The following is a 26,790-nucleotide window of genomic DNA, read 5'->3' as shown; positions in this document are numbered from 1 at the left end:
GAAGTAAATAATTAAATTAACAAATAAAGAACTGAAGTAAATCCTACCTTCAACTAAACTCAGCAGCGGCCGGCCTGTGCGGGAGGCCATTCGGCCTGAGATAGAGGCGGTAAGATGCACACTGGGAGGCTAGACTCAACGTGGCATCTGTGAACGGGGGAGGGAGGGGGGAGAGGCTGAACGCGGCATCTGTGAACAGCGGGGGGGGGGGGGGGGGGGGGGAGGAGGCTGAATGCGGCATCTGTGAACAGGGGAGGGAGGGAGAGGCTGAACGCGGCATCTGTGAACAGCGGGGGAGGGGGCGGGAGAGAGATCCACAGCGGACTCACCCCGGCCGGTGCGGGAGTCCCTTCGGCCAGAGATAGGGGCGGCGCACACTCTACCGGGCATGTGCAGAGATCCCGGCACTGTTTTCCGTCCCCCTCTGCTTTTGCCACGCCACACCAAGGCCTACAACGGTCCACAGAGTGGGGAGAATACGGAGCTACATTTTCGGTGCTGTTTTTGGAGTACAAAGTCGGCGCACCTCAGGCAAGTGCGCCGTTTTAACCAGAGGGCCAAATTTTCGCACATAGGAAGTAAGTGTGACAAAAGGGAGTGCTTGTCACAATTTTTTGTATTAATATTTATTGAGACGAGCAGTAGTTTGACCACTGACTCCTGATGGGCACCACTGTTTTCATCTCTCTAGTGCTAAAAATATCCATTAGCCACTACTCTTTCTGTCCTTTAGTTGACTTCTATCCATGCTGTTGTATTCCCTTTAGTAATATGAAGCATAGACTGCATTGAACATGTCCAGGGAACTATAGACCAGTCAGCTTAACATCAGTGGTAGGAAAAATAATGGAATCCCTCCTAAAGGAGAAAATAGAAGAAACCAAAAATAGAATAATGAATAGCATGGATTTCAAAAGGAAAAGTCTTGCTTGACCAACTTCATTGAATTTTCTGAAGAGGTAACAGAAAGAGAGTAGACATGGGTAATGCAGTAGATGTAATTTATCTAGATTTTCAAAAGGTACCACATAATCTAATGAATAAGGTCAAAGAATGCGGAGTCGGGGCATGAGTAGCAGAATGGATAACTAGCTGGCTTCAAGACAGAAAGCAGAGAGTAGGGGTAAAGGCTAGTTATTCAGAGTGGCAGAAGGTGGGTACTGGTGCTCCACAAGGATCAGTGCTGGGACCACTGTTCACAATTTATATGAACGATTTAGACTTTGGAATCAAAAACACAATTTCTAAATTTGCAGATGACACCAAATTGGGGGGATAGTCAATGCTGAGGAGGACTGCAACAAATTACAGGAGGATATTAATAAGCTTGCAGAATGGGCATATAATTGGCAAATGAAATTCAATACAGATAAATATGAAGTATTACATTTTGGTAGGAAAAATAGGGAGGTCACTTATCATTTGGAAGGTGCGAGTCTAGGTGGGATAGAGGAGCAAAGGGATCTCAGAGTTGATTCCTGGGATGAAGGGGTTGTCTTATGAGGGTAGGTTGAGCCTGTACTCATTGGAGTTTAGAAGAATGAGAGGGGATCTTCTTGAAACATCTAAGATTCTGAGGGGGCTTGACTGGGTCAGTGCTGAGAGGATGTTTCCCCTCATGGAGGAATCTAGAACTAGGGGGCACAGTTTCAGAATAAGGGATTGTCCAGTTAAGACGGAGATGAGGAGGAATTTCTACTGAGGGTCATGAATCTTTGGAATTCTCTACCCCTGAGAGCTGGGGAGGCTCAGTAATTGAATATATTCAAGGCTGAGATAGACAGATTATTGAACAATAGGGGAGCCAAGGGTTATGGGGAACAAGCAGGAAAGTGTTAAGGCCAAGATTAGAGATTATCTTATTGAATGGCGGAGCAGGCTCGAGGGGCCTACTCATGCTCAAATTTATTATGTTCTTGTGTTTTTATCACAACTGAAGCTTCATATAATAATTCAGATATGCCCTGTTTGTGCCAGCGATTGCTAGATAATGATTAGTAGTTGAAATTCTGGCCATTTTTTCCTCCTCTTCCCTATTCCCATCCGCAGCCTCCCCACCCCAAAGCCAAGAGTGATGTGTTCAGTTTTAGTACCCTTATTGAATCCTGCAATCTGCTAACTTGGCACAAGATGAGGATTGAGCCTTGGAGTACACCTCTAGTCTGGGACTCTTTCATCCGGAAACATCTGTGGTTCGGCATTAGTTGGGCCTGCAGGAGAGGAGGGTTTATATTTTTTAAAGTTTTGATCGGCTGCAATGGTTGATCGGCTGGGAGCGTCTGTAGTCAGTGAGTGCGTGCGCATGTGCAGAAGGAGCCATCCACAGGCTGCCGTGGCACACACTCACATATACAGGAGCCCGGGTATTGTCCACCGGTACCAGTAAGCGAGACCTCCCGTAGTTCGGGAAATTCTCTGTTCCAGCATCGGTCAGGTCCCGAGGGTGCCGAACTGGAGAGGTACAACTGGTACCTCCAAGATGGTTACTTTAATTCAAGCTATCAGAGGAGTGCATCAATAATTTTAATTCTGGAATGTTATCATTTGTAGTCGAGAAGTCTATGACCATGCAATGCCCATTAGTTCCTGTCTTAATGGTGATTCCCAAATGGCCCACTCAAACATTATTTCAGGCTGGCACCATATACTGCATAGTTTTAGTTCAGTCTTGCCTTTTTTGTCTTGAAATATATGAAGTTTCTAGTTTTCCTCGATAATTCACGGATTAGCAATTCAGAAATATTTTCTAATTTTTAAGGTATTCAATTTGACGTTTCACAGAATTCTGTTTACGTTCAGCCACATCACTTTTATACCTATTTTAGTACCATACTAAATAGAATTATATTTAATTTTATTTTATTTTCCAATCCGATCAACATTAGCAATTTTCCTAAACAAACGGTCCTGGCATAATTTTGTCTCGATCATCTTGGATTCCCCTTTAGGTACCGCAGGTAACAAAAATCATCATGGGCAATCCCTCGGAATCGAGGAAGACTTGCTTCCACTCTTAAAATGAGTTCTTAGGTGGCTGTACAGTCCAATACGAGAACCACAGTCCCTGGGACATATAGTCGTTGAGGGAAAGGGTGGGTGGGACAGGTTTGCCGCAAGCTCTTTCTGCTACCTGTGCTTAATTTCTGCATGCTCTCGGCGATGAGATTCTCCCGATGCACTTCCTCCACTTAGGGCGGTCTTTGGCCAGGTACTCCCAGGTGTCAGTGGGGATGATGCACTTTATCAGGGAACCTTTGAGGATGTCCTTGCAATGTTTCCGCTGCCCACCTTTGGCTCGTTTGCCGTGAAGGAGTTCCGAGTAGAGCACTTGCTTTGGGAGTCTCGTGTCTGGCAGGCGAAGCTGATAAAGTGTGGTCAGTGCTTCAATGATGGGGATGTCGGCCTGGTCGAGGACGCTAATGTTGGTGCGTCTGTCCTCCCAGGGGATTTGTAGGATCTTGCGGAGACGTCGTTGGTGGCATTTCTCCAGCGTCTTAAAGTGTCTACTTTATATGGTTCATGTCTCTTGAGCCATACAGGAGGGCGGGTATTACTACAGCCCTGTAGACCATGAGCTTGGTGGCAGTTTTGAGGGCCTCTCCAGCAGCGACCAGGTGATCGGACCTCCAGCGGCAACCAGGCCTCTCCAGCGGCGACACCTGTGCCTCTCCTCTACGATGCCGTTTGGGCCTTCTCTTCTACGACAGCGGCTGGCCTTTCCTCCTCCTCAGACGATTGGGCCTCTACTTCCCCACTGGTGACCTGTCCTCTTCCGACTGGTGAGCATCATGGCTGTAACTTTCCACTCGGAACTCCAGTGGGCCACTGACCCTCCCAATGCCTGCCCCCAACAAAGCCTCGAACTACCTAACAAAAATAGTACAGCGTTGAATGAAGGCTTCCCTACTTGTCTGAGTTGCCATTCTCTGTTGCAGTACTGTAGGGGATGAGAAAGTTGGATCTTCAGCTGACTCTTGTAACATTGATTACTGTCTGTAAGTAAGGTCTGTGCTGGAGAATTTGTGACTCAGGAGGGATCAGCAAAAGCAAAAGGGGTATAATAGAGATTAGCACAGTTTAGCATGTTGAGTTACATATCACCATATACAATGATGATTGTTGTAGTTTCTGGGATATCTTTCAATGAAAACACAACAATGATGCCATATAATTTTGCCTTCTGAAGTAAATTGTTGGTTTTAAAAAGTTTTTAAAACCTAATAAGGTAACAGATGCATTTCAAGCCATAAACCTTAATGATTTTTGAATATGCTGTAATTATTGTAAAAGTGAAAATATATTTAAATGTGTTTTTAAAGTAACAGGAAAATCTGCTGGGTATACAGTAAATTTAAGGTAATACTTTTTCAGTGCCTTTTGTACTTTAGCTCCTGCATGTTATTTCTTGCATGCAAAACCTCTGTACTTTACTTTGTCAACAGCTGTCTGTGAAGGGCTACAATGACAAGCAGCACATAATTCTCAAGAAGATAATCGAGAAGATGGCCACCTTTGACATTGATGAGAAACGATTTGAAATAATCAAGGAAGCTGTGAGTAGTGCAATTGATTAAATATTTTGGCATTATCATGACAAATCCAGAGGCTCCATTTTAATATTAGCAGGAAAATAAGTTTACTTTGGTGTCCACTTTAGGTCAAAAGGGGAAAACGTAAGGAGTTGTGTATCTGCCTATATTTCAAATGACATTGAACAGCCAAGGGGGAGCACTCACTTGAAAGATTTGCTTGACCAGCAACGCTAATTGCAATTTCTAGGTACTTTACATTCTCATAGGGTAATTTGAAAGAGTAATAGAGAATCTGTGCAATGACAATTCATCCCAGCTCACAATTCAGCTCAAAAGAAACGTGTACAGAAACTGAATCAGTGGGATGGTCAGTTTGAAGATCTCCATCATCATAGTTATTTTATAAGAAATGTGGATTATAATTCTTGGGGATATTTCTGAAAGCACAAAAAAGAAGTTAGTTGAAGAATGAAAAAGCACTGGTTTTTGAGAATTCCATCTTTGACAATATAAACTGTAGAAAAAAAAAAGACTCAAAAATAATTGGATATAAGCACAGCTTTAAAAAAAAATCCACCCAAATTGGATCTGTTCTGCTCCTCTGTTCCTGAACTATGGTTAGAATATGAAAAAGTTCAATGCAGAACTGGCCATCTCTTACTGAACTCGGATCTTTGGAATTCTCCTGTTGGTCTATTAGTACAGTTCCTGTCTTGTATCCTCTGGCTACCATCTAGGTTAGATTAGTCCTGGTTACGGATATTTCTGAAATAAAAATGGAAATTGTTGGAAATACTTAGCAGGTCAGGCAGCATCTGTGGAGAGAGAAACAGAGTTAATGTTTCAGGTTATTGACCTGATGGAAGGTCATCGACTGAAACGTTAACTCTGTTTCTCTGTCCACAGATGCTGTCTGACCTGCTGAGCATTTCCAGCATTTTCTTTTTGTGTCAGTATCTGCATTATTTTGCTTTTGTACAGATATTTCTGTTGACATCGTGTTTGCCATCTAATGCACAAAAGCAGCAGTATCTATCGATATTTCCTTCAGTATCTCCATCTCATTATGTTGCCTCTTCCCACTCCAAATCCTGCAGTTTGCATTTTCTTTTCTGATTAAAGGTGAGAAACCTCAGTCATTCAAAACTATGCAGCAACTTTTAAAGCAGTAATGGTATTCAGTCAATACAGAACTTTACAGCTTTTGACATGTTGCTTTTGACATGTTGCACATCAATATTTAGGATACTGAATTACTTATTTCAACCAAATTATTTATTTTGGTTCTCAGCCTTTCCTTTCTTTCATTGCAAGGTTAATAGTAAAAGTTTTTATAAATTATATTTAGAGTAAGAGAATGGCTATGGGAGATGTGTGCCCATTTAAGTCAAGACACAGGTGATACTGCAATAGACGACAGGGTAATGCTATATTTAGTAAACATATATTTTGTATCCATTTTTACAGTAGAGGAAGAGGAGAAAGTACTAATGATAGAAGGGAAACTAGAAATAATAATAATAAAGGGAGGAACTTATTGGATTCAATACAAGTATAATCAAACAATAATGGAGAAAATAGACTTTTTAAAAAATTCATTCACGGGATGTGGGTGTCACTGGCAAGGCTGGCACGTATTGCCCATGAGAAGGTGGTGTTGAGCCACCTTGTACAGTTGAGTGGCTTACTAGATTGTTTCAGAGAGCAGTTACAAGTCAACCACATTGCTGTGGATCTAGAGTCGCATATAGGCCAGATCAGGTAAGGATGGCAGATTTCCTTCCCTAAAGGGCATTAAATGAACCAGATGGGTTTTTCCGACATTCCGCTAGTTTCACGGTCACCATTACTTACTTTTGAATTCCAATATTTAATTAACTGAATTTAAATTCCCCTCAGCTGCCGTGGTGGGATTTGAACTTGCATTTCTGGATTATTAGTCCAGGCCTTTGGATTACTAGTCCAGTAACATACCACTATGCTACCATTCCTCTTGAAACTTTGAGTCCTGGAGATTTATCTACTCCGTTTCCACCCCAGGGTAATAAAAGAAGTAGGTGAAGAACTTGCAGAAGCGTTAATCATAATCTTTCAAAGCTCCTTTGATCCGGGAATTGTGCAGTTAGATTGGAAATTTGCTAATGCAACTCCATTATTTAAGAAGGGTGGGAGAGGGAAACTATGTAATTGTAGGCCTATCAGTTTAAAGTCAGTTATTGGTAAACTACAGGAATCTGTCATTAGGGATAACAACTGACCACTTGAACAGATATGAGTTGATCAGAGAGAGCCAGCATAGCTTTAAGGGCACATCATGTCTAACTAATCTAATTGGAAAGTCTTTGAGGAGGTCACTAATAAGGTAGATAAGGGAGTGTCTATGGATGTTCTCGATGGATTTCCAGAAGGAATTCAATAAGGTTCTACTAAGGCGTATGAAAGCATGGGCCTTTAGCTAAACATCCGTAAGACAAAGGTCCTCCACCAGCCTGTCTTCATCGCACAGCACTGCCCCCCAATCATCAAGATCCACGGCGCCCTGGACACCATGGACCACTTCCCATATTTCGGGAGCCTCCTATCAACAAGAGCAGGCATCGACGACGAGATCCAACATCGCCTCCAGTGCGCCAGTGCAGCCTTCGGCCGCCTGAGGAAAAGAGTGTTTGAAGACCAGGCCCTCAAAACTTCCACCAAGCTCATGGTCTACAGGGCTGTAGTAATACCTGCCCTCCTGTAGCTCAGAGACATGGACCATGTACAGTAGACACCTCAAGTTGCTGGAGAAATATCACCAACGTTGTCTCCGCAAGATCCTACAAATCTCCTGGGAGGACAGGCGCAACAACATCAGCGTCCTCATTCAGGCTAACATTCTTAGCATTGAAGCACTGAAGCACACTCGATCAGTTCCGCATGCCAGACATGAGACTCCCAAAGCAAGTGCTCTACTCTGAGCTCCTTCACGGCAAACGAGCCAAAGGTGGGCAGCGGAAACGCTACAAGGACACCCTCAAAGCCTCCCTGATAAAGTGCGACATCCCCACTAACACCTGGGAGTCCCTGGCCCAAGACTGCCCTAAGTGGAGGAAGTGCATCCGAGGGGGCACTGAACACCTCGAGTCTCAACGCCGAGAGCATGCAGAAATCAAGCGCAGACAGCGGAAAGAGCGTGCGGCAAACCTGTCCCTCCCACCTCTTCCCTCAACGACTATCTGTCCCACCTGTGACAGAGTCTGTGGCTCTCGTATTGGACTGTTCAGCCACCAAAGAACTCACTTCAGAGTGGAAGCAAGTCTTCCTCGATTCCGAGGGACTGCCTATGAATCTGAATGACAAGATATTATTAGCAAAAATGAGAGTGCACGGAATTGGAGGCAGCCTTTTGACTTGGGTTGGAAATTGGTTAAGAGGTCAGAGACAGAATGGGAATAAAGGGCACATATTCTGATTGTAATGGTGTTCCAGAGGGATCTGTTGTGGGGCCTCAACTTTTCCCCATATTTATTAATATCTTGGGTGAAGAAATAGAGATGTATATCCAAGCTTGCAGATGACATCGAGTGTTAGGAGAGGCAGTAAGTAGATGGGAGCAGGAAGTTGCAAAGGGACATAGGCAGATTAAGTGAATGGGGAAAACTATGGCAAATTGAGTTCAATGTAGGCAAATGTGAGGTCTTCCACTTTGGACCCAAGAAAATTAAACAGAGCATTTTCTAAATGGTGAGAAACTAGGAACTGTCGAGGAACAAAGATATTTGGGAATCCAACACATCATCAAAAGCTAGCAGATATGTACAAAAAGCAATCAAAAATGGAATAAGAACATAACAAATAGGATCAGGAGTAGGCCATACAGCCCCTCGAACTTGCTCCGCCATTTAATATGATCATGGCTGATCCGATCATGGACTCGGGTCCACTTCCCTGCCTGCTCTCCATAACCCTTATTCCCTTATCGTTTAAGAAACTGTCTGTTTCTGACTTAAATTTATTCAATGTCCTGGCTTCCACAGCTCTCTGAGGCAGCGAATTTCAAAGATCCACAACCCTCAGAGAAGAAATTTCTCCCCATCTCAGTTTTAAATGTTGGCCTTTATCTCTCAGGGGCTGGAATACATAGGGGAGAATGTTCTACTTCAGTTGTATAGAGCCTTGGTCAGGCCCCATCTGGAATACTACGTTCAGTTTTGGGCACCACACCTCAGGAAGGATATATTGGAGGGATGCAGTGCAGATTCGCCAGAATGACACTGGATCTTTGGCGGTCTATTATTTTGTCCTACTATATTGTCTGTAATCTTCATCAGCCTTGCATCACTATCTACAGCTTTTTGTCCTTTGCCTCTTGCCTTTTGTGCATTTTCTCCCTCCCTTCACACCACCATTGATGGCAGAGTCTTCATCTGCCTCTGCCCTACTCTGGAACTCCTAAAATCTTTCATCTCTCCGCTTCTCAAAACCTATATCTTCAACCAGGCTTTTAGTCACCCCTCCATGGCCTGGCGCCTATTAATTTACTTGTTTTATCTATTTACTTTTCTGCCACCTCTTCAAAGTGCCGTAGGATACTTTCTATGTTAAAGCAGCTACATAAACGCAAGCAGTTCTACATTACAAGCAGCCCCCCACAAATGGTGTGTCGGTAACCTGTGGCGTCTAATATAAATCTGAAACATGAGCAATATTTTCTACTCTAGTTGGATGCATCATATTACAGAACACAATTATATATAGGACAGAATTAAAATTGGAATGGTGAGAAACATTTGCACACTTGTTTAGTTACTGAAGATATAACTAACTAAAGCTGTAAAAATTGTAATTTAGATGTACTTTTATGCCACCATTTCTAAGGTCTGCAAAATGTCTTGGAGATTGAGAGAGTTGTTTATAATACCCTGAAGGACCAACATTTTAACTGCTAACCCTAGACGTTCGGCACACCGTCGCCCATTTAGCGCCCATATAAGAGCTGAGGTGCAGGCTGTCGCCCATATTTGCTAAAAAGTGGAAACTCGTTCGCAGCCGATTATAGCCCATTTATCGCTGGCCCAACTTTCGACACTGCTGAATGAGCAGCATCGCCCGGCCTACTTTAAAAAAAAATATGACATCATTCTCGTGCAAGGCCGAGAATAGTGCTCATAATGGAAACTTGCACCCAGTTATGGCCCATATTATCGGCGAGCGCTACTTTCGGCATTTCGCCCAAATGATTGCTGAAGAAAAGCTGCAGTAACTCGGCACTATGGGGAGGATCTGTAGTAAAAGGCTGTCAGAAGAATCAATTTGTGAGTGATTTTAAGGGCCTTTTTGACTCTTGCCAATCATCTAATCACTCATTGTATTTGTTAAGGACAAATTAAGGGCATTTATAGGGGGGGAGCTGTAATTTCTCAACCAGTATTGAACACTAATCACACGCTTAAGAATAGAGATGGAAGAATAAAATGAGAACAGTTACATACAAGTACATTGCTGAAATGTCAGGGTTAATATTAGTCATGGATTTCCCCCCCCCCTATGGTCCACTGTACAAGTAGAAGCAGAACTAGTTCTGTCATCCATTGAGGAAGGAAATGGAGTTCACCTCAGTTAGCTGATATAAAGCAACAGGGGCTAGAATAAAAGAAAGGTTCTATAATATTATTGATGGGGACCAGGTCCCCTGTTCTCTCTGTCAACCCCCGTGGGAAAAGTTCTTTGCCTGAAAAAAAATCATGTATACGCAGAACGGCCGTTGCTATGGACGCCAGCCTTGCACGACTGAATACATCGCTACGGCCCATTTCATATCGCTAAGGCTATCGCCCAAATTAAAAAGACGAAACGAACAGTTTTTAAAATGGGCGATATTCCAGTGATCCTGAAAAATAAAAAAGCACTAAGGCTGGAAATAGCGCACATTTTGGGGTGATAGCAACCGTAGTGGAAAGTCTAGCCCTACGATTTTAAATTTGCTCTAAATTGAAATACAGTTTAAATGTTTGACTTATTTAGAAAACACATTGAGAAAAAAAGCTGCCATCTACCAAGTTCCAAATTATTAACTGATTAAATGTAATAGGATTTGAATCAAGCTGAGAAAAGCTATTTGATTTTGAATTGGCAAACACCCATTCTGTGATCTCTCATCAGACTGTAGTTTGATATAATATCTGTGCACTGGTTAAATGGAGTAAAAGTACAATGTATGTAGATCAAATTGAATTTGTTTTAACACTGATCCAGATTAAATTTGACATTGTAACTTGCCTGAAGGATCTTGTTACTTGTTTAAGAGTGATTGTTAAAAAGCTGATATTTTAATATTCCAGTTGAGGATGTTGAAGTGTTGCATTTGATTGTGATGTCCTGTAGCCTATTTATGCAACATACTGCTTGTTTGAAATTTAGTTTTCGATTTAATTTTGATACTGCAGCGTTTCACTGCCAAGTAGGACGTTTGTTCAAATATGGGGGTCAAGTTAAAACTTAATTAATTCTCATGTCGGAGACGCTCAACATTCCGGGGTGAGGGGGAGTGCGGGGCGGGCAGCGGGGTAGAATCATAGAAGTTCTGTAATTAATTTTTGTTCCTTTTTATTTTAGTACATGCGATCTCTGAATAATTTTAGAGCGGAGCAGCCTCATCAGCATGCCATGTATTATCTCAGACTGCTAATGACTGAGGTGGCATGGACTAAAGATGAACTTAAGGAAGCACTGGAAGGTAGGAGCTTGGCATTGTAAATACCATACAAAAATTGGCAGAAATCGAACGGTTTGCTAAAATTTATCTGTTTGAATGCACTTCACTTTCAAAACCTGAAGATTATTATGTAATAAATGGATAGCCACTTCTCACTTACTTTGTGTGCTCATCAAGGTGAGGGATGTTAGTCCTGGGGAATGTAACTGCATCCATTTTAGGTACTCAGTATCAGCATCAACCACTGCAGGTGTAGCAGTGCCACATGCAGAGTAAAGCTCTACTTTGTCCCAACAACATACCTCAACACCAATCTCAGAAAAGCACTCCCGGTTGCACCAGTGTAACATTTTTCAATTTCCCAAGTCAGCCATCCTGTGGCCCATGAATGAGATTGCCAAATTAGGAACTGTTTGCTTGCTGGGCTACCTGTACAGCTAGCTGATAAAGGGAATTTCCATCCCATCAATCTGGAGTGATTTGAACCCAGGTTCCAGAGGTGAAAGGCCACTCTCTAATCAACTATGCTACCCAGTTCTCTCAATTGTTTATTGGACCAGTGGCAAGCTGGTAGAGGGGCACTGAAAACAGTACTAAACAATGGTTGTTGAATTCAGACCAGTGTGATAATTCACGTATGTTAACAAACTTTCATGGAGCTATTTTTTGGACTTGTATGTGTTAGTTAACCAGGTTTAACACTGTTGCATAACTCTACACCATTCAAATTTTACTGAAGAAGACAAGAACACAATTAATTGGGGTGAAAGCATACCAATACAGATACAGTTAGTGAGAGTGAACAATGTTTTTATTTGAATGTTTAAAAAATTAAATAATGATGTCTTCATTTTCAGCATTTGAACCCATTGCCTATAATTCTTATTACTACATAATATGGACTGCCTTGTGAGAGGTTATTGATACCATAACAATATATTTATAAACCCTTTCGAACACAAGAAAACTAAAATTAGATTATTACTTGAATGTCTAAATCTCTACACAAACAAATGAGTGTTCCAGTTGAAATTTAGCATTCTTCAGAATAACTCTGACAATCTGCTACTTTCGGACAGCAGTATTATACCGTGTGGCAAACCAGTCCCACCCACCCTTCCCCTCAACAACTATTCAGCCACCAAAGAACTCACTTCAGGAGTGGAAGCAAGCCTTTGATTCCGAGGGACTGCCTATGATGATGATGATTATACCAAAAATTCTATGGCGTATTATCTTGTTGCTAAGGTGGCATTGTGTGCAACCTGGCAACACTCAGAGCACTTGGATTCTCTGATGAACAGAAAATAAGGTCACACAATGGGGCCAATACTATGATGGTGGCTGCACAGTGCAATTGAGCACGGCGTGTGTCTGTGCCCTGGAAATCGAGAACAGGCGTTTAGAGTGCTTAAGGTGCTCAATGGGCCCCATTGCAGGCAGCACGCACAAATGGACTTGGGAGTCGGTGCACAGGCTTTACACTAGACTCGATAAGCCCCTGATTTTCATTTAAATTATACACCCGTCCCAAAATGGTGAAGTCCCTGAATAATGCAGCAGCTCTACAGTGCCTGTTTGGAATTAATGCTGATTTGGAGCTGCCTTTAAATAAAAAAGAAAATTAGGAGATTCTGCTCTGACTCCAGTGCAGCAAGCATCCTTACCTTATGACAGAGGAAGGTTATTGATGAAGTAGCTGAGGATGATTTGACCGAGTGATACTGCAAGGATCTCCTGCAGTGATGTCATGGGCCTGCAATGATTGACTTCCGCCAACCACGACCATTTTCATTTGTCAGGTGTGACTCTCTAGACATTTTCCAAGCTGGCAGCGTTTGATGCTATTTCAACATTTACTGTAGATAGTTTGTGGCTCAGGGTTTCGACAGTAACAACACAAATAAAAACATTTGGCCAAGAATGAAGCCGTGTACGTGGTGCAGTAAGGGATGATCGCCTCACCATACCTAACTTTTAAAAAAAATTATATGGCCCCTACAAGATCTCTCTGCCCTACCACCCCACTACTCCACACTTTGTGGGATTGCAGCAAAATCCTTAGTTCAAATAATGATTAAGACCTTACTATAGTACAAAATCTATTAAGGATATGCCCCACTAACACTATAACTGTAACACAACCTGCTATTTTATAGTTACAGGCCATTTTTTTATTTGCTGTATATACAATGAAATATTGCAAGTAGAACCAAAAGATAAATAACATGGGTAAAATTTTAACTTGCTTATCTCATCAATCCATAGATTTTGTTTGACCAAAACCTTGTATATTATATTATTTCACTAAATTCAATAATTGTGCACCGATTTTCTTTTCACTGAAATGGTATTACTTTATCTTGCTCGTTTAAACATACATTGGGTGATTTTTAATCATGCACAGTACTGACATTTGCTGCTAGTAGAAATTAAATGGCAACTTTTCACTTTGTTGTATTTTTCTGTTACTGTTTCAGATGTTCAAACTTGAGTGTATTTCAATTTGTGATTTAGGTATCTGCCTAGCAATGTGTCAAGATTAAAGAGTAAACCCACACTTGTTTGCTCAGTAATTTAAACAATCCTCGTTATTGATTGAAGGACCACTAAAAGCACTTTTTCCTTCCCTCCAGTTCAATTTTTGTTTGCACGTGTAAATTCTGATGCTCCATCTACAACATTATTTCATTGTTCTATTTCTGTGAGAATACATAAAATTCTTTTCACCTTCCCTGCTTAGGCTTGCTGTTCTGTGCTGTGTCTATCTAACAATGGGCTTTGAATCTAGGTAAGACGTCGTATGAATCCAAAGCATAGCGAATGTAGGACGAATGACAAGTAAATTTGTATCGTGCACTGGGAGAAAAATTGGCTTTAGGTTCATGATAGTTACACATTCTCATTTTCTTTATAGAGTACATAAAGCATTATGGCATTCTATATTGGTTCTCTGCAGCAATGTAGTATATATTTTTTTTAAAGTATGATTGATTTAGCTGTCTAAAAATCTGTTTCAGATGTCACTCTCCTTCGCCTCAAGGCCTTTATACCTCAACTGTTGTCTCGGCTGCACATTGAAGCCCTTCTCCATGGCAATATAACGAGACAGGTTGGTTAGTTACCTTCTCGCGTGTTTTGTTCGAGGATGTTGCCAATAGTTTTATGAGGAAAACTGTTACTAAAATCTCCTATTCATCTGTAATTTAATAGATTTGCAATCTGACATTAGAGATCAAGTTTGTTGAAATGTTTAACAGCGAGAGGAAAAGTGCCATCTTCTGCTCCTTAATTGGTGTACCCCCTTCACAAAAACAAAACTTAATACACAAAGATGAAATTCTGGGTTTTTTTTTTCATTGCAATATTGTGTGCTGCTTCATGGCAAGAACCCTTAATTTTTAGGAACATAACTTTTATCTAAAATACATTGAATAATTCATTCAAAGATCATCTGTTCACTCAGTATGACAAAAACATAAATGATTCAGTAGCATTTACATTGCAACAGCATGCAGCACTTTTGCTTCATTAAAAATGCTTTTCAATGTATTCTCTCTTGCCTTGTGTTACAGAGAAACCTGCACAAACTCAACTATAAAGTTCATCAAAAGTAAATTAAATGCAGCTTATAATAAAACCTCAAAAACGTGCTTGAAAATAAGATGCAATTTTTAATATCGCTCATTCAATTTACTTTAATGCCATGGCTCAATGCTTCTCTTCCCTCCGATCCCTCACCTGGGAACTACAATTCCTCTTGATTCCCTATGCACAATGCCAGAGGAGATCAACTATACACAAAGTATTGCTAATAGTTTAAAACAAATCTGACATTGAAATTTGTAACTGTATCTTTTCTAAAGTACAATGAAAACAAAGTGACAACTGACTTGCAAGTTCTCTTCTCCCCTTCCCTAAACTCCTTAACAATCATATATTAAGATTGTAAAATGTCTGCAGTAGAATCATAGAATGGTTACAACACAGACGGAGGCCATTTGGCCCATCGAGCCCATGCTGGTTGTCTGCAAGAGCACTTCAGCTAGTCCCACTCCCCCGCCCCTTCCCCGTAGCCCTGCAAATTATTTTCCTTTAGATACTCATCCAACTCCTTTTTGAAAGCCGATTGAATCTGCTTCCACTACCCTTTCTGGCAGCTCATTTCAGATCCTAACCACTCGCTGCGTTACAAAAAGGTTTTCCTCATGTCGCCTTTGATTCATCTGCCAATCACCTTAAATCTGTGTCTGATTCTCGACCCTTCCGCCAATGGGAACAGTTTCTCTCCATCTATTCTGTCTAGACCCCTCATGATTTTGAACACCTCTACCAAATCTCCTCCAACCCCAGCTTCTCTAGTCTATCCACGTAACTGAAGTCCCTCATCTTGGAATCGTTCTTGTAAATATTTTAAGAACATAAGAAATAGGAGCAGGAGTAGGCCATTTGGCCCCTCGAGCCTGCTCCGCCATTCGATAAGATCATGGCTGATCTGATCATGGACTCGGCTGCACTTCCCTGCCTGCTCCCCATAATCCTTTACTCCCTTATCACTCAAAAATACATCTAACTCCGCCTTAAATATATTCAATGACCCAGCATCCAAGGTCTCTGGGGCAGAGAATTCCATAGATTTACAAATGGAAATTGGCAAGCTTCGTGCATTTGGGGTGCTAGCTCCAGACTCATCAGGAGATGTTCATTCAAAGAATGATCATTATGCCTGTGTCGGTGATCAGCCATTTGATTTAATTGTGTGCTGTTCTTTCTGAACTGATGTAAGTTGTCTCTTACCTGTTGAACTTATTGAACTTGAGCCTCTTGTAGAATATTATGTATAAAAATGAGGAAGCAACCTAATTTAAGCAATAAAATTGATGATTCATTATTTTGAACTTTGAACAAAGGCATACAGAAATTATATAGTATCCTGTTAGCGCAGGAATTTACTTTGCATAGTCTTTTCAGTTTTATAGATGCCGAAATCTTATTTGCTTGGCTGCTGATAGAAGTAACAAGGCAGTAAAATAAACAAGGTAGTCCACACCACCAGAAGAGTTATTAATGATCTGCATCTCCCATGGCAGCATCACCTCTGACGCCAGCCTTGTGGGTCACGAATTGGGCTGGTCATCCATTGCAGGGCGAAACTTAAAGGGGATGTGTGCTGTGCCACATGCCACCATCTTTTATTTCCCCCCACCCTTACCGGTCGGGCTTTTCGCCGCTTCTTTTGTGGGGTCAGGGCCAGGGCCATGTTCACGCAACCCGACACTCCATTTCGGTGCCGGGCTGCGGCCACGTCACCCTCTCAGCCCTGGTGGCCCAGTGAAGGCCTTCAAAGGACCTGCAGAGTTCACAGTGCCCTCCCCTTTAATGGAAGGGGAGGAGTGTTGAAATGCGTCGGCGCTATGTGGAGAGGCCGCGTAGCATCCCTGATCTCACCCCAAAAGGAAGTGGAGCGTGTGACAGTGCACTCCACTTCCATGAGGGGCGGAAACTGGAATTTTGTGGCCGGGCGCAGGAAGTCTCACCTCGCCTCAGTTACAGCCCCCAAACGGGGTGTAACCGAATTTCGACCCCTGTAATTTTTGAAGAACTGCCCATGTGATGTGCATTAGAAGCCATCCTTCAATTTCAAGGGGATATTTTTATAGCACTCGGAGCTGTATTCATCTTTCAAAACTGTTGGCCCGAGGTGTATCATAAATCTGCAAATCATTTTCTTGTTTTTTTTAATAGCCAAAAACTGGCATTTTCAGACCTGGTAACCTGCTGGAGTTAAACTGAAATGATCAGTTGCTAATAATTTTCTTGATTTGTTTTCCTCTCCTGAAAGCATTTACCTCCTTGTTGGGGTATGGTTCCATGAACTCCAATTGTTTGCCAGTACCTCCTTCAAGAAACCTTTATCCTACTAGATAGCAATCAGGAATGGGAACATAAGAACATGAGAACTAGGAGCGGGAGTCGGCCATACGGCTCCTCGAACCTGCTCCGCCATTTAATATGATCATGGCTGATCCGATCATGGATTCGGCTCCACTTCCCTGCCCGCTCCCCATAACCCCTTATTCCCTTATCGGTTAAGAAACTGTCTATCTCTCCTTAAATTTATTCAATGACCCAGCTTCCACAGCTCTCTGAGGCAGCGAATTCCACAGATTTACAACCCTTTGAGAGAAGAAATTCCTTCTCATCTCAGTTTTAAATGGGCAGCCCTTTATTCTAAGATTATGTCCCCTAGTTCTCTTCTAGTCTCCCCTATCAGTGGAAACATCCTCTGCATCCACCTTGTCAAGCCCCCTCATAATCTTATACGTTTCGATAAGATCACCTCTCATTCTTCTGAATTCCAATGAGTAGAGGCCCAATCTACTCAACCTTTCCTCATAAGTCAACCCCCTCATCTCCGGAATCAACCTAGTTACCCTTATCTAAACTGCCTCCAAAGTAAGTATATCCGTTCTTAAATATGGAAACCAAAACTCTCTGCAGTCCTAATTCTTACGTTTTTATGTTCCTTTTCATCCATCATTGATTTCATGGCGCAGTAACTGTTCTACAACATTTTAACAAAGCTTAATAGCAAACTTCTAGATTGCTCACCCTGATCCTGTAGAATCCAACTGAAGTACATGAAGAGCAAAGATGCTTTTACCTTCTGGAAAAAGACAAAAATTAAATATTAGAATGTAAATTCTGTCTTGTCAAGCCCACTGCTTCCAGGGCATGTCTTATCCTTCCTATCAAGGATTCTACCCATTCAATCACCTGAGGGAATGTTCATCACGATTATTTTCTTACCTGCAAAGATAATTGAGAAAATGCAGTACGTATATTCATCCAACCTTTTTTGCCTCTCCCACAGCGAGGCGTGGGCAAATGGTGTAAATGGCAGCATCATCCCTGAATGGGTGGGCAAGATGGACCAATGAGAGCCAATTTTAACTTCATGCCGGTAACGCCTGCTGTTGACCGTGGGAGATCCAATACATTTTGAGGCCCATGCCTCATTTACATGCCGCTGGCAAGCTGTGGGTGGCAAACACTTCTGCAGCTTGCCGATTGTGGGAAGGCAGGAAATCGTCTGCTGCCCTATTTCAGTTCCAGGGGCCGAAGTTCTACTGTGGGACTGGGAGGAACACTCATTTTCCTTTTGAGGATTGCTGGTTAGGTCTCTCAATGTCTGTTCCACCCATTTGCACCTTGGAATTGCAGTCCTGGTCCTATGTACTTCATAGGCCCCCAATTTGCATATTACAAGTGGCCTCCCGCCTGAAGCACCACCTAAGATGGCAGCACCAACGTAAGTGCCCGAACACCATTTTGAGGCTGTTACTGCTCCATTTACGTGGGTGTGAGTTAAGTTCGGTTCCAAGTTCATTTCTTGTCCTTTTCATATATTCACATCTCCACCAATTAACTCTGGTCTCATGTTCTCCAACAGTATTTTATCTGTCCTCCCTCTCGCAGCAGTAAATAAACCACGTGTACTGCGGAGTATTTGATAATCTCAGTCTATTCCTGTTCCTATAATTTACAATCCTATAAATTCTAATCCCAATCACAGCTTGATAGTTATCCAGTTCCATTTTAAACCAGTTAATCGTCGCAGCCTTAACTTCTTTTCCTCGGAATTGAAGCATTCCTTGTACATATTTTCCTGTTAACTATCTAGATGGGTCCAGGATTGTGACGGAACTAAAATGTCAACTCAGCACTATTGTTGAGCAAAGCAGAAACATTGAAACATAGAAATTAGGTGCAGGAGCAGGCCATTTGGCCCTTCGAGCCTGCACCACCATTCAATAAGATCATGGCTGATCATTCAACCTCAGTACCCCTTTCCTGCTTTCTTTCCATACCCCTTGATCCCTTTGGCCGTAAGGGCCATATCTAACTCCCTTTTGAATATATCTAATGAATTGGCCTCAACAACTTTCTGCGGTGGAGAATTCCACAGGTTAACCACTCGCTGAGTGAAGAAGTTTCTCCTCATCTCAGTCCTAAATGGCTTACCCCTTATTCTTAGACTGTGACCCCCCAGCAATGGGAACATTCTTCCTGCCTCTAACCTGTCCAATCCTGTCAATTTTATATGAGATCCCCTCTCATTCTTCTAAACTCCAGTGGATACAAGCCCAATTGATCCAGTCTCTCCTCATATGTCAGTCATGCCATCAATCTGGTGAACCTTTGCTGTACTCCCTCAATAGCAAGAACGTCCTTCCTCAGATTAGGAGACCAAAACTGAACACAACATTCCAGGTGTGGTTTCACCAAGGCTCTGTACAACTGCAGTAAGACCTCCCCGCTCCTATACTCAAATCCCCTTTAGAATTTTGCTGTAATGTGGCCCTTTTTGATTTTTGCATTGGGTTTCTCTGCCCCCCACTTTTACTATTCTCCTTTTGCTTCTGCTCCCATTTTATTTCCCTCTGTCTCCCTGCATAGGTTCCCATCCCCCTGCCATATTCGTTTAACCCCTCCTCAACAGCACTGGCAAACACTCCCCCAAGGACATTGGTTCTGGCCCTGCCCAGGTGTAGACCGTCTGGTTTGTACTGATCCCACCTCGCCCAGAACCGGTTCCAATATCCCAGGAATTTGAATCCCTCCCTCGTGCACCACTCCTCAAGCCACGTATTCATCTTGGCTATCCTGCTATTTCTACTCTTACTAGCACGTGGCGCTGGTAGCAGTCCTGAGATTACTAACTTTGAGGTCCTACTTTTTAATTTAACTCCTACCTCCCTACATTCAGCTTGTAGGACCTCATCCCGCTTTTTACCTATATCGTTGGTACTTATATGCACCACGACAACTGGCTGTTCACCCTCCCCCTCCAGAATGTCCTGCAGCTGATCTGAGACATCCTTGACTCTTGCACTAGGGAGGCAACATACCATCATGGAGTATCGGTTGCGACCGCAGAAACGCCTAACTATCCCCCTTATAATAGAATCCCCAATCCACTCTTTTTCCTGCCCTCCTGTGCAGCAGAGCCACCCTCGGTGCTGTGAACTTAGCTGCTGCTGCCTTCCTGGTGAGCCATCTCCCCCAACAATATCCAAAGCGGTATATCTGTTTTGAAGGGAGATGACCGCAGGGGACTCCTGCACTATCTTCCTACTCCTGCTCTGCCTGATGGTCACCCATCCTCTATCTGCCTTTGTAACTTTTACCTGCAGTGTGACCAATTCACTGAACGTGCTATCCACGACATCCTCAGCATCGTGCATGCTCCAGAGTGAATCCATCCGCAGCACCAGTGCCGTCCTGCGGTCTAACAGAAGCTGCAGCTGGATACACCTCCTGCACACACAGTCATCAGGGACACTGGAAGCATCCCTGATTTCCCACATTGCACAGGAGGAGCACGACACGGGTCTGGGCTCTCCTGCCATGACTTAACCCTTAAAATAACCAAATGTGGCAACAATGCCAAAGGTTTCTTGCTGACAAGATAAGGAAAAAAGAAAAAATACTCACCAATCAACCAGCCAATCACTTACCCTCTTGTCTGTGACGTCACACGTCGTTTTCTTTTCCTCCCAGGTCGGGGAGTCAGCACTGGTGGGGAAAACAAGACAAAGCAATATCTCCCGCTCCCACTTGTTCGAACTCTCCCCCTTACCAAACTCTTACCTTTGCTCTCTGACCTGCCGCTGCACTCCAAGCAAGTCTGCACCAAGCCCTCTCTTATACTATTTCGAGCTGACCTCACCACTGGCCTTTGCACTCTGACCTGCCACTGCAGGTGTTCGAAATTGTTCCTTACTCCAAATGTTTAACGCAAAGGTGATATTTTTCCATTTGTACATTGTACATCCCTTGCATTATTTCTTGCATAAAACCAAAATGTGTTTGTATTTCTGTTTTGAAATCCATTTTTACCATCTCATTTACAAGGTAGTACAACTTTAAAGCTTGCAATTCCCCAAATTGGAAATTACAAAGACTTTGTGGAGACTGCTCCAAAGCTGGGAGCAATTCTTAGCAAGACAAATAAACTGTTTCATCTAGTAGTTTTCTATTCAGCAGTTTGGAGGTCATTCAACCCATTAATTCCCTCAATGCGATTGATATATATGTTGATTTTCAGATTTAGCTTGAGCATGTCAAACAGTACCCTTGCGTTGCTGTCGAGAAAAACTATCTATTACTCCAAGATCACCTTGGAGGGTAAACCAAACATAGGCATCTCTTCTCAATGATCGGCCATCATAAACTTCTCTTAGTAGTCAATGCCTCCATAGTTTGGAGCTGTACTCTGCACTAAATCCACCAATAGCTGCCCAAATAACAACTCCTAAGCCTAATTTAAGCAGGCAAATTTTGCAGTAAGACACAATAGGCAGCCAGCATTGTGGGACAGTACCTTGCGCAGCTGGAATGGGAGAAGCTCCTTAAAAACATTTTCATTCCTCACCTGTAGCCTCAAGTCCTGTTCTTATCTGTGAGAGAATGGTACTGATTTAATCTTGTCCAGAAATAACATACTTTAACAGTCTGCTGCAAGAGGGTCTGGCCTGCTCTGTTGTGCAGTGCTGTCAGCTTGGATTGGAAACTAATGGTATTTCTGTAGGGCAGTTCAATTACATTTATGCTTGTGAAGGATAGAGTGACATTGTTTATTTTGAATTCAACACTGCCTGAGATCAGTTGTGGCATTTAGCCCAGCAATTTCTGGTGATTCGCAACTCATGTCGTATAACTTCCTTGTGGATTTCTTACACATTAGTATCAGCTTGCGCCTTCAACTCATGGTTATTTTACCAGCAAATTCCGTCCCATTAACAACAACAACTTGTTATAGTGCCTTTAACATAGTAAAACGTCCCAAGGCGCTTCACAGGAGTATTATAAGACAAAAAATTTGACACCGAGCCACATAAGGAGAAATTCGGGCAGGTGACCAAAAGTTTGGTCAAAGACATAGGTTTTAAGGAGCATCTTAATGGAGGAAAGAGAGGCGGAGAGGTTTAGGTCGGGAATTCCAGAGCTTGGGGAAAAGAAGGCACAGCCACCGATGGTTGAGCGATTATAACCAGGGATGCTCAATATGGCAGAATTAGAGGGGCGCAGATATTTTGGGTGGGTTGTGGGGCTGGAGGAGATTACAGAGGTAGGGAGGGGCGAGGTCATGGATGGATTTGAAAACAAAGATGAGAATTTTGAAATCGAGGCGTTGCTTAACCGGGAGCCAATGTAGGTCAGCGAGCACATGGGTGATGGGTGAACGGGTCTTGGTGCAAGTTAGGACACGGGCAGCAGAGTTTTGGATGACATTAAGTTTATGTAGGATAGAACGTGGGAGGCCAGCCAGGAGTGCTTTGGAGTAGTCCAGTCTAGAGATAACAAAGGCGTGTATGAGGGTTTCAGCAGCAGATGAGCTGAGGCAAGGGCGGAGACAGGTGTTGGAAATAGGCGGTCTTAGTAATGCTGTGGATATGTGGTCAGAAGCTCATTTCAGAGTCAAATATGACCCCAAGGTTGCAAATAGTGTGTTTCAGCCTCAGACAGAAGTTGGGGAGAGGGATGGAGACAGTGGCTAGGGAACGGAGTTTGTGGCAGGAACCGAAAAAAATGGCTTTGGTCTTGTTAGTATTTAATTGGAGAAAATTTCTGCTCATCCAGGACTGGATGTCGGACAAGCAGTCTTGACAATTTGGGGGGGTCGAGAGAAGTGTCGGTGAGTTAGAGCTGGGTGTCATCAGCGTACATATCACGTAGACGAGAAATAGGAGTGGGCCAAGGATAGATCCTTGGGGACATCAGAGGTAACGATGCGGGAGTGGGAAGAGAAGCCGTTGCAGGTGATTCTCTGGCTACAATTAGATAGATAAGAATGGAACCAGGTGAGTGCAGTCCCACCCAGTTGAACGACGGTGGAGAGGTGTTGGAGAATGATGGAGTGGTCAACCGTGTCAAAGGCTGCAGCCAAGTCGAATAGGATGAAGAGGGGTAGTTTACCTGGTCATTTATCTCATTGCTGTTTGTGGAACCTTGCTGCATGCCAATTGAATGCTGCATTCCCCGACATAAAATGTGACTATACTGCAAAAATAATGAATTGACTATAAAATCTTAAACAGTGTTGTATTGCATAGTATTTACAGCACAGAAACAGCCATTCGGCCCAACAGGTCTATGCCAATGATTCTGCTCCACACGAGCCTCCTCCTACCTTTCTTCATCTAACCCCATCAACATATCCTATTCCTTTCTCCCTCGTGTTTTTTTAAAAAGCTAGCCATAACAGGGTCAACGGTCCTTTCAAGGGGATATAATGAGAAATTAAAAGTAATGAAATGATGACATCACAAGGATGGAGGGCGCTGATTGGTTCTTCCATATTAATTAATTAAATTACTGGCAGGGAATGAATTTTAAAGAAAGCTAAAAACCGATTTAATTTGCTTCAATTGCTGATTTTGTAATTTTAACTTAATTTATAATGATTGTATATACAGGTAGAACATCTGAAATCTGGAGTTCTAAAAACCGAAATTGTCCGAAAACAGGACATTGTGCAGATTGTAAGAGTTGTTGTCCGGAATCCGGAAATATTTCCTGAAAACCGGACTTTTAAACTGTACATACCTTTTCCAAACATGAATCCAAAAAAATACGCAAATCGGCGCGGCATGGCCCAGCCCAGCCTGGCCTCGAGGTTGCCAGATTCAGGCCGTTGGATGTAATGCTCTGAAATCTGGAAATTCACGAAAGTCGGCCCAAGTGTTTCCGGATTCAGGACGTCAGATTGTCTCTGAAATACGGAAATACCCGAAACTCAGCCCAGGGGTTTCCGGATTCGGACGTCTGATTTCTTCTCCGAAATCTAGCGAAAACCGGAATGGCCTCTGTCCCGAGGTTTCTAGTTTGGGGATATTATACCTGTATTATTTAATTTTGTTTAATTCTAATCTTTGTTATACTGATTTTAGTATTGTATACTCCTTATTGTATTATTTACCATGTAGTTTGAATTTTGGGAAGGGGGGGGGGGGGGGGTTCCGCCTGTGTCTATCTGCGTGCATATTTTGGCTGCCGCTTCAGACCCGCGCCTTTAACCTTTTTTTACACTTCCTTCTCCCACTTTTTCTCTCTTTCCCTCCCTGGTCAATATCTAACGTTGTAAAACTGTTGTAAAGCGTCGTGGGATGTTTTACTGCATTGAAGGCGCTATATAAATAAAAGTTGTAATTGTTATGCATCTATGCTAGTTGCCTCAACTACTCCATGTGGTAGCGAGTTCCACATTCTAACCACTCTCTGGGTAAAGAAGCTTCTCCTGATTTCCCTTTTGGATTTATTAGTGACCCTGGCCCCTAATTCTGGTCTCCCTGCAAGTGGAAATGTCTTTTCTATATCTACACTATCCGAGCCTTTCATAATACAGATCTCAATTAGGTCACCCCTCAGTCTTATCTTTTTTTTTTTAAAGAGAAAAGAGCCCCAGCCAATTCAATCTTTCCTGACGGGTATAACTGCTCAATTCTGGTATCATTCATAAATCTTATTTGCACATTCTTCAGTGACTCTATCCTTTTTATAATACGGATCCAGAACTGTTCACAGTACTGCAAGTGTGGTCTAAGTTCTTTCCAAGTTTAACATAACTTATCTGCTTTTCAATTCTATACTCTCTAGAAGTGAACCCCAGTGCTTTGTTGGCTTTATTTATGGTCTTATTAACCTGCGTCGCTACTTTGTGATTTGTGTATCTACCCTCAGATCCCTCTGCTCCACGACCCCATTTAGATACTTACTTTCCGAGAAGTGTGTGACCTCCTTATTCTTCCCAAAATGTTCCACCTCACACTTGCCTATATTGAAGTTTGTTTGCCAATTATACGCCCATTCTGCAATTTTATTGATACCTTGTATTTTGCTGCATGCCCCTATGAACTGCAACGCCAATTTTGAAATTGTACTTCCGATTCAGAGTCCAAATCGTTTATGTAAATGGGGAACAGTGGTCGCAGCATTCATCCTGTGGAACACCACTTCCCAACTTTTGCCAGTCTGAGTAACTACCTTTAACCCCTGCTCTTTGTTTTCTATTTTTTAGCCAGCTTGCTATCCATTCTGCTACTTGTCCCCTGACTCCACACATTCTGACCTTAGTCATGAGACTACTATGAGTATCTTACCAAAGGCCTTTTAGAAATCTAAATCTTTCGGGGCTGAAATTAGTCGACATACCGCCAGCGTACCATCCAAAAATGTGATTTCGATCAAAAAACACCTACGTACTGCTGACGTACTGTTCGGCGGAATATTCATAGAAACATAGAAAATAAGTGCAGGAGTAGGCCATTCGACCCTTCGAGCCTGTACCACCATTCACTAAGATCTTGGCTGATCATACCCCTTTCCTGCTTTCTCTCCATACCCCTTGATCCCTTTAGCTGTAAGGGCCATATCTAACTCCCTCTTGAATATACCCAATGAACTGGCATCAACAACTTTCTGCGGTAGAGAACTCCACAGGTTAACAAGTCTGAGTGAAGAAGTTTCTTCTCATCTCAGTCCTAAATAGCTTACCCCTTATCCTTAGTCTGTGTCCTCTGGTTCTGGACTTCCCAACATCAGGAACATTCTTCCTGCTTCTAACCTGTCCAGTCCTGTCAGAATTTTATATGTTTCTATGAGATCCCCTCTCACCCTTCTAAACTCCAGTGTATACAGGCCCAGTCGATCCAGTCTCTCATATGTCAGTCCTGCCATCCCGGGAATCAGTCTGGTGAACCTTCGCTGCACTCACTCAATAGCAAGATTAGGAGACCAAAATTGAACACACTATTCCAGGTGAGGCCTCACCAAGGCCCTGTACAACTGCAGTAAGACCTCCCTGTTCCTATACTCAAATCCTCTAGCTATGAAGGCCAACATACCATTTGCCTTCTTCACCGCCTGCTGTACCTGCATGCCAACTTTCAATGACTGATATACCATGACACCCAGGTCTCGTTGTACCTCCCCTTTTCCTAATCTGCCGCCATTCAGATAATATTCTGCCTTCGTATTTTTGCCACCAAAGTGGATAACCTCACATTTATCCACGTTATAGTGCATCTGCCATGCATTTGCCCACTCACCTAACCTGTCCAAGTCACCTTGCAGCCTCTTAGCATCCTCCTCACAGCTCATACCGTCCCCCAGCTTAGTGTCATCTGCAAACTTGAAGATATTACATTCAATTCTTTCATCTAATCATTGCTGTATATTGTAAATAGCTGGGGTCCCAGCACTGAGCCCTGCGGCACTCCACTAGTCGCTGCCTGCCATTCTGAAAAGGACCCATTTATCCCGACATCATATGCACACTTATGCTGTGCAGGACCGCCCGCATACCGCCCAAAAAGTCCGATTTGCATCCTATACCGCCGACATACCACTGGAGCTGCATACTGTCCTGGAAAAGGTGGTTTTACGCGATGGTAAGTGGGCGGGAATTGACGGAGTGCATGGATCTGCCATTTTGGAAATCGGGAACAGTCAGCTAAAGCAGCAGCTCTGTATTTCTGAGGTGAACTGTGATTTTACAGT

General features: G+C 42.8%; 1 protein-coding gene across 3 annotated transcripts in view; it reads left to right on the top strand.

Moving 5' to 3' along the window:
* Window positions 1-26,790, top strand: part of ide (insulin-degrading enzyme) — a 173,055-nt gene that overhangs the window by 101,576 nt on the left and 44,689 nt on the right. For all 3 annotated transcript variants that reach the window (XM_070876812.1, XM_070876811.1, XM_070876810.1), the window contains exons 16-18: window positions 4,443-4,553; window positions 11,127-11,247; window positions 14,247-14,338. In XM_070876812.1, the coding sequence (XP_070732913.1) occupies window positions 4,443-4,553; window positions 11,127-11,247; window positions 14,247-14,338 (324 nt within the window). The remainder of the gene's footprint in view (window positions 1-4,442; window positions 4,554-11,126; window positions 11,248-14,246; window positions 14,339-26,790) is intronic.

The sequence above is a fragment of the Pristiophorus japonicus genome, chromosome 3, assembly GCF_044704955.1.
Source record: "Pristiophorus japonicus isolate sPriJap1 chromosome 3, sPriJap1.hap1, whole genome shotgun sequence".
Taxonomy (NCBI): Eukaryota; Metazoa; Chordata; class Chondrichthyes; family Pristiophoridae; genus Pristiophorus; species Pristiophorus japonicus.
This window is presented reverse-complemented; position numbering and strand designations above follow the sequence as displayed.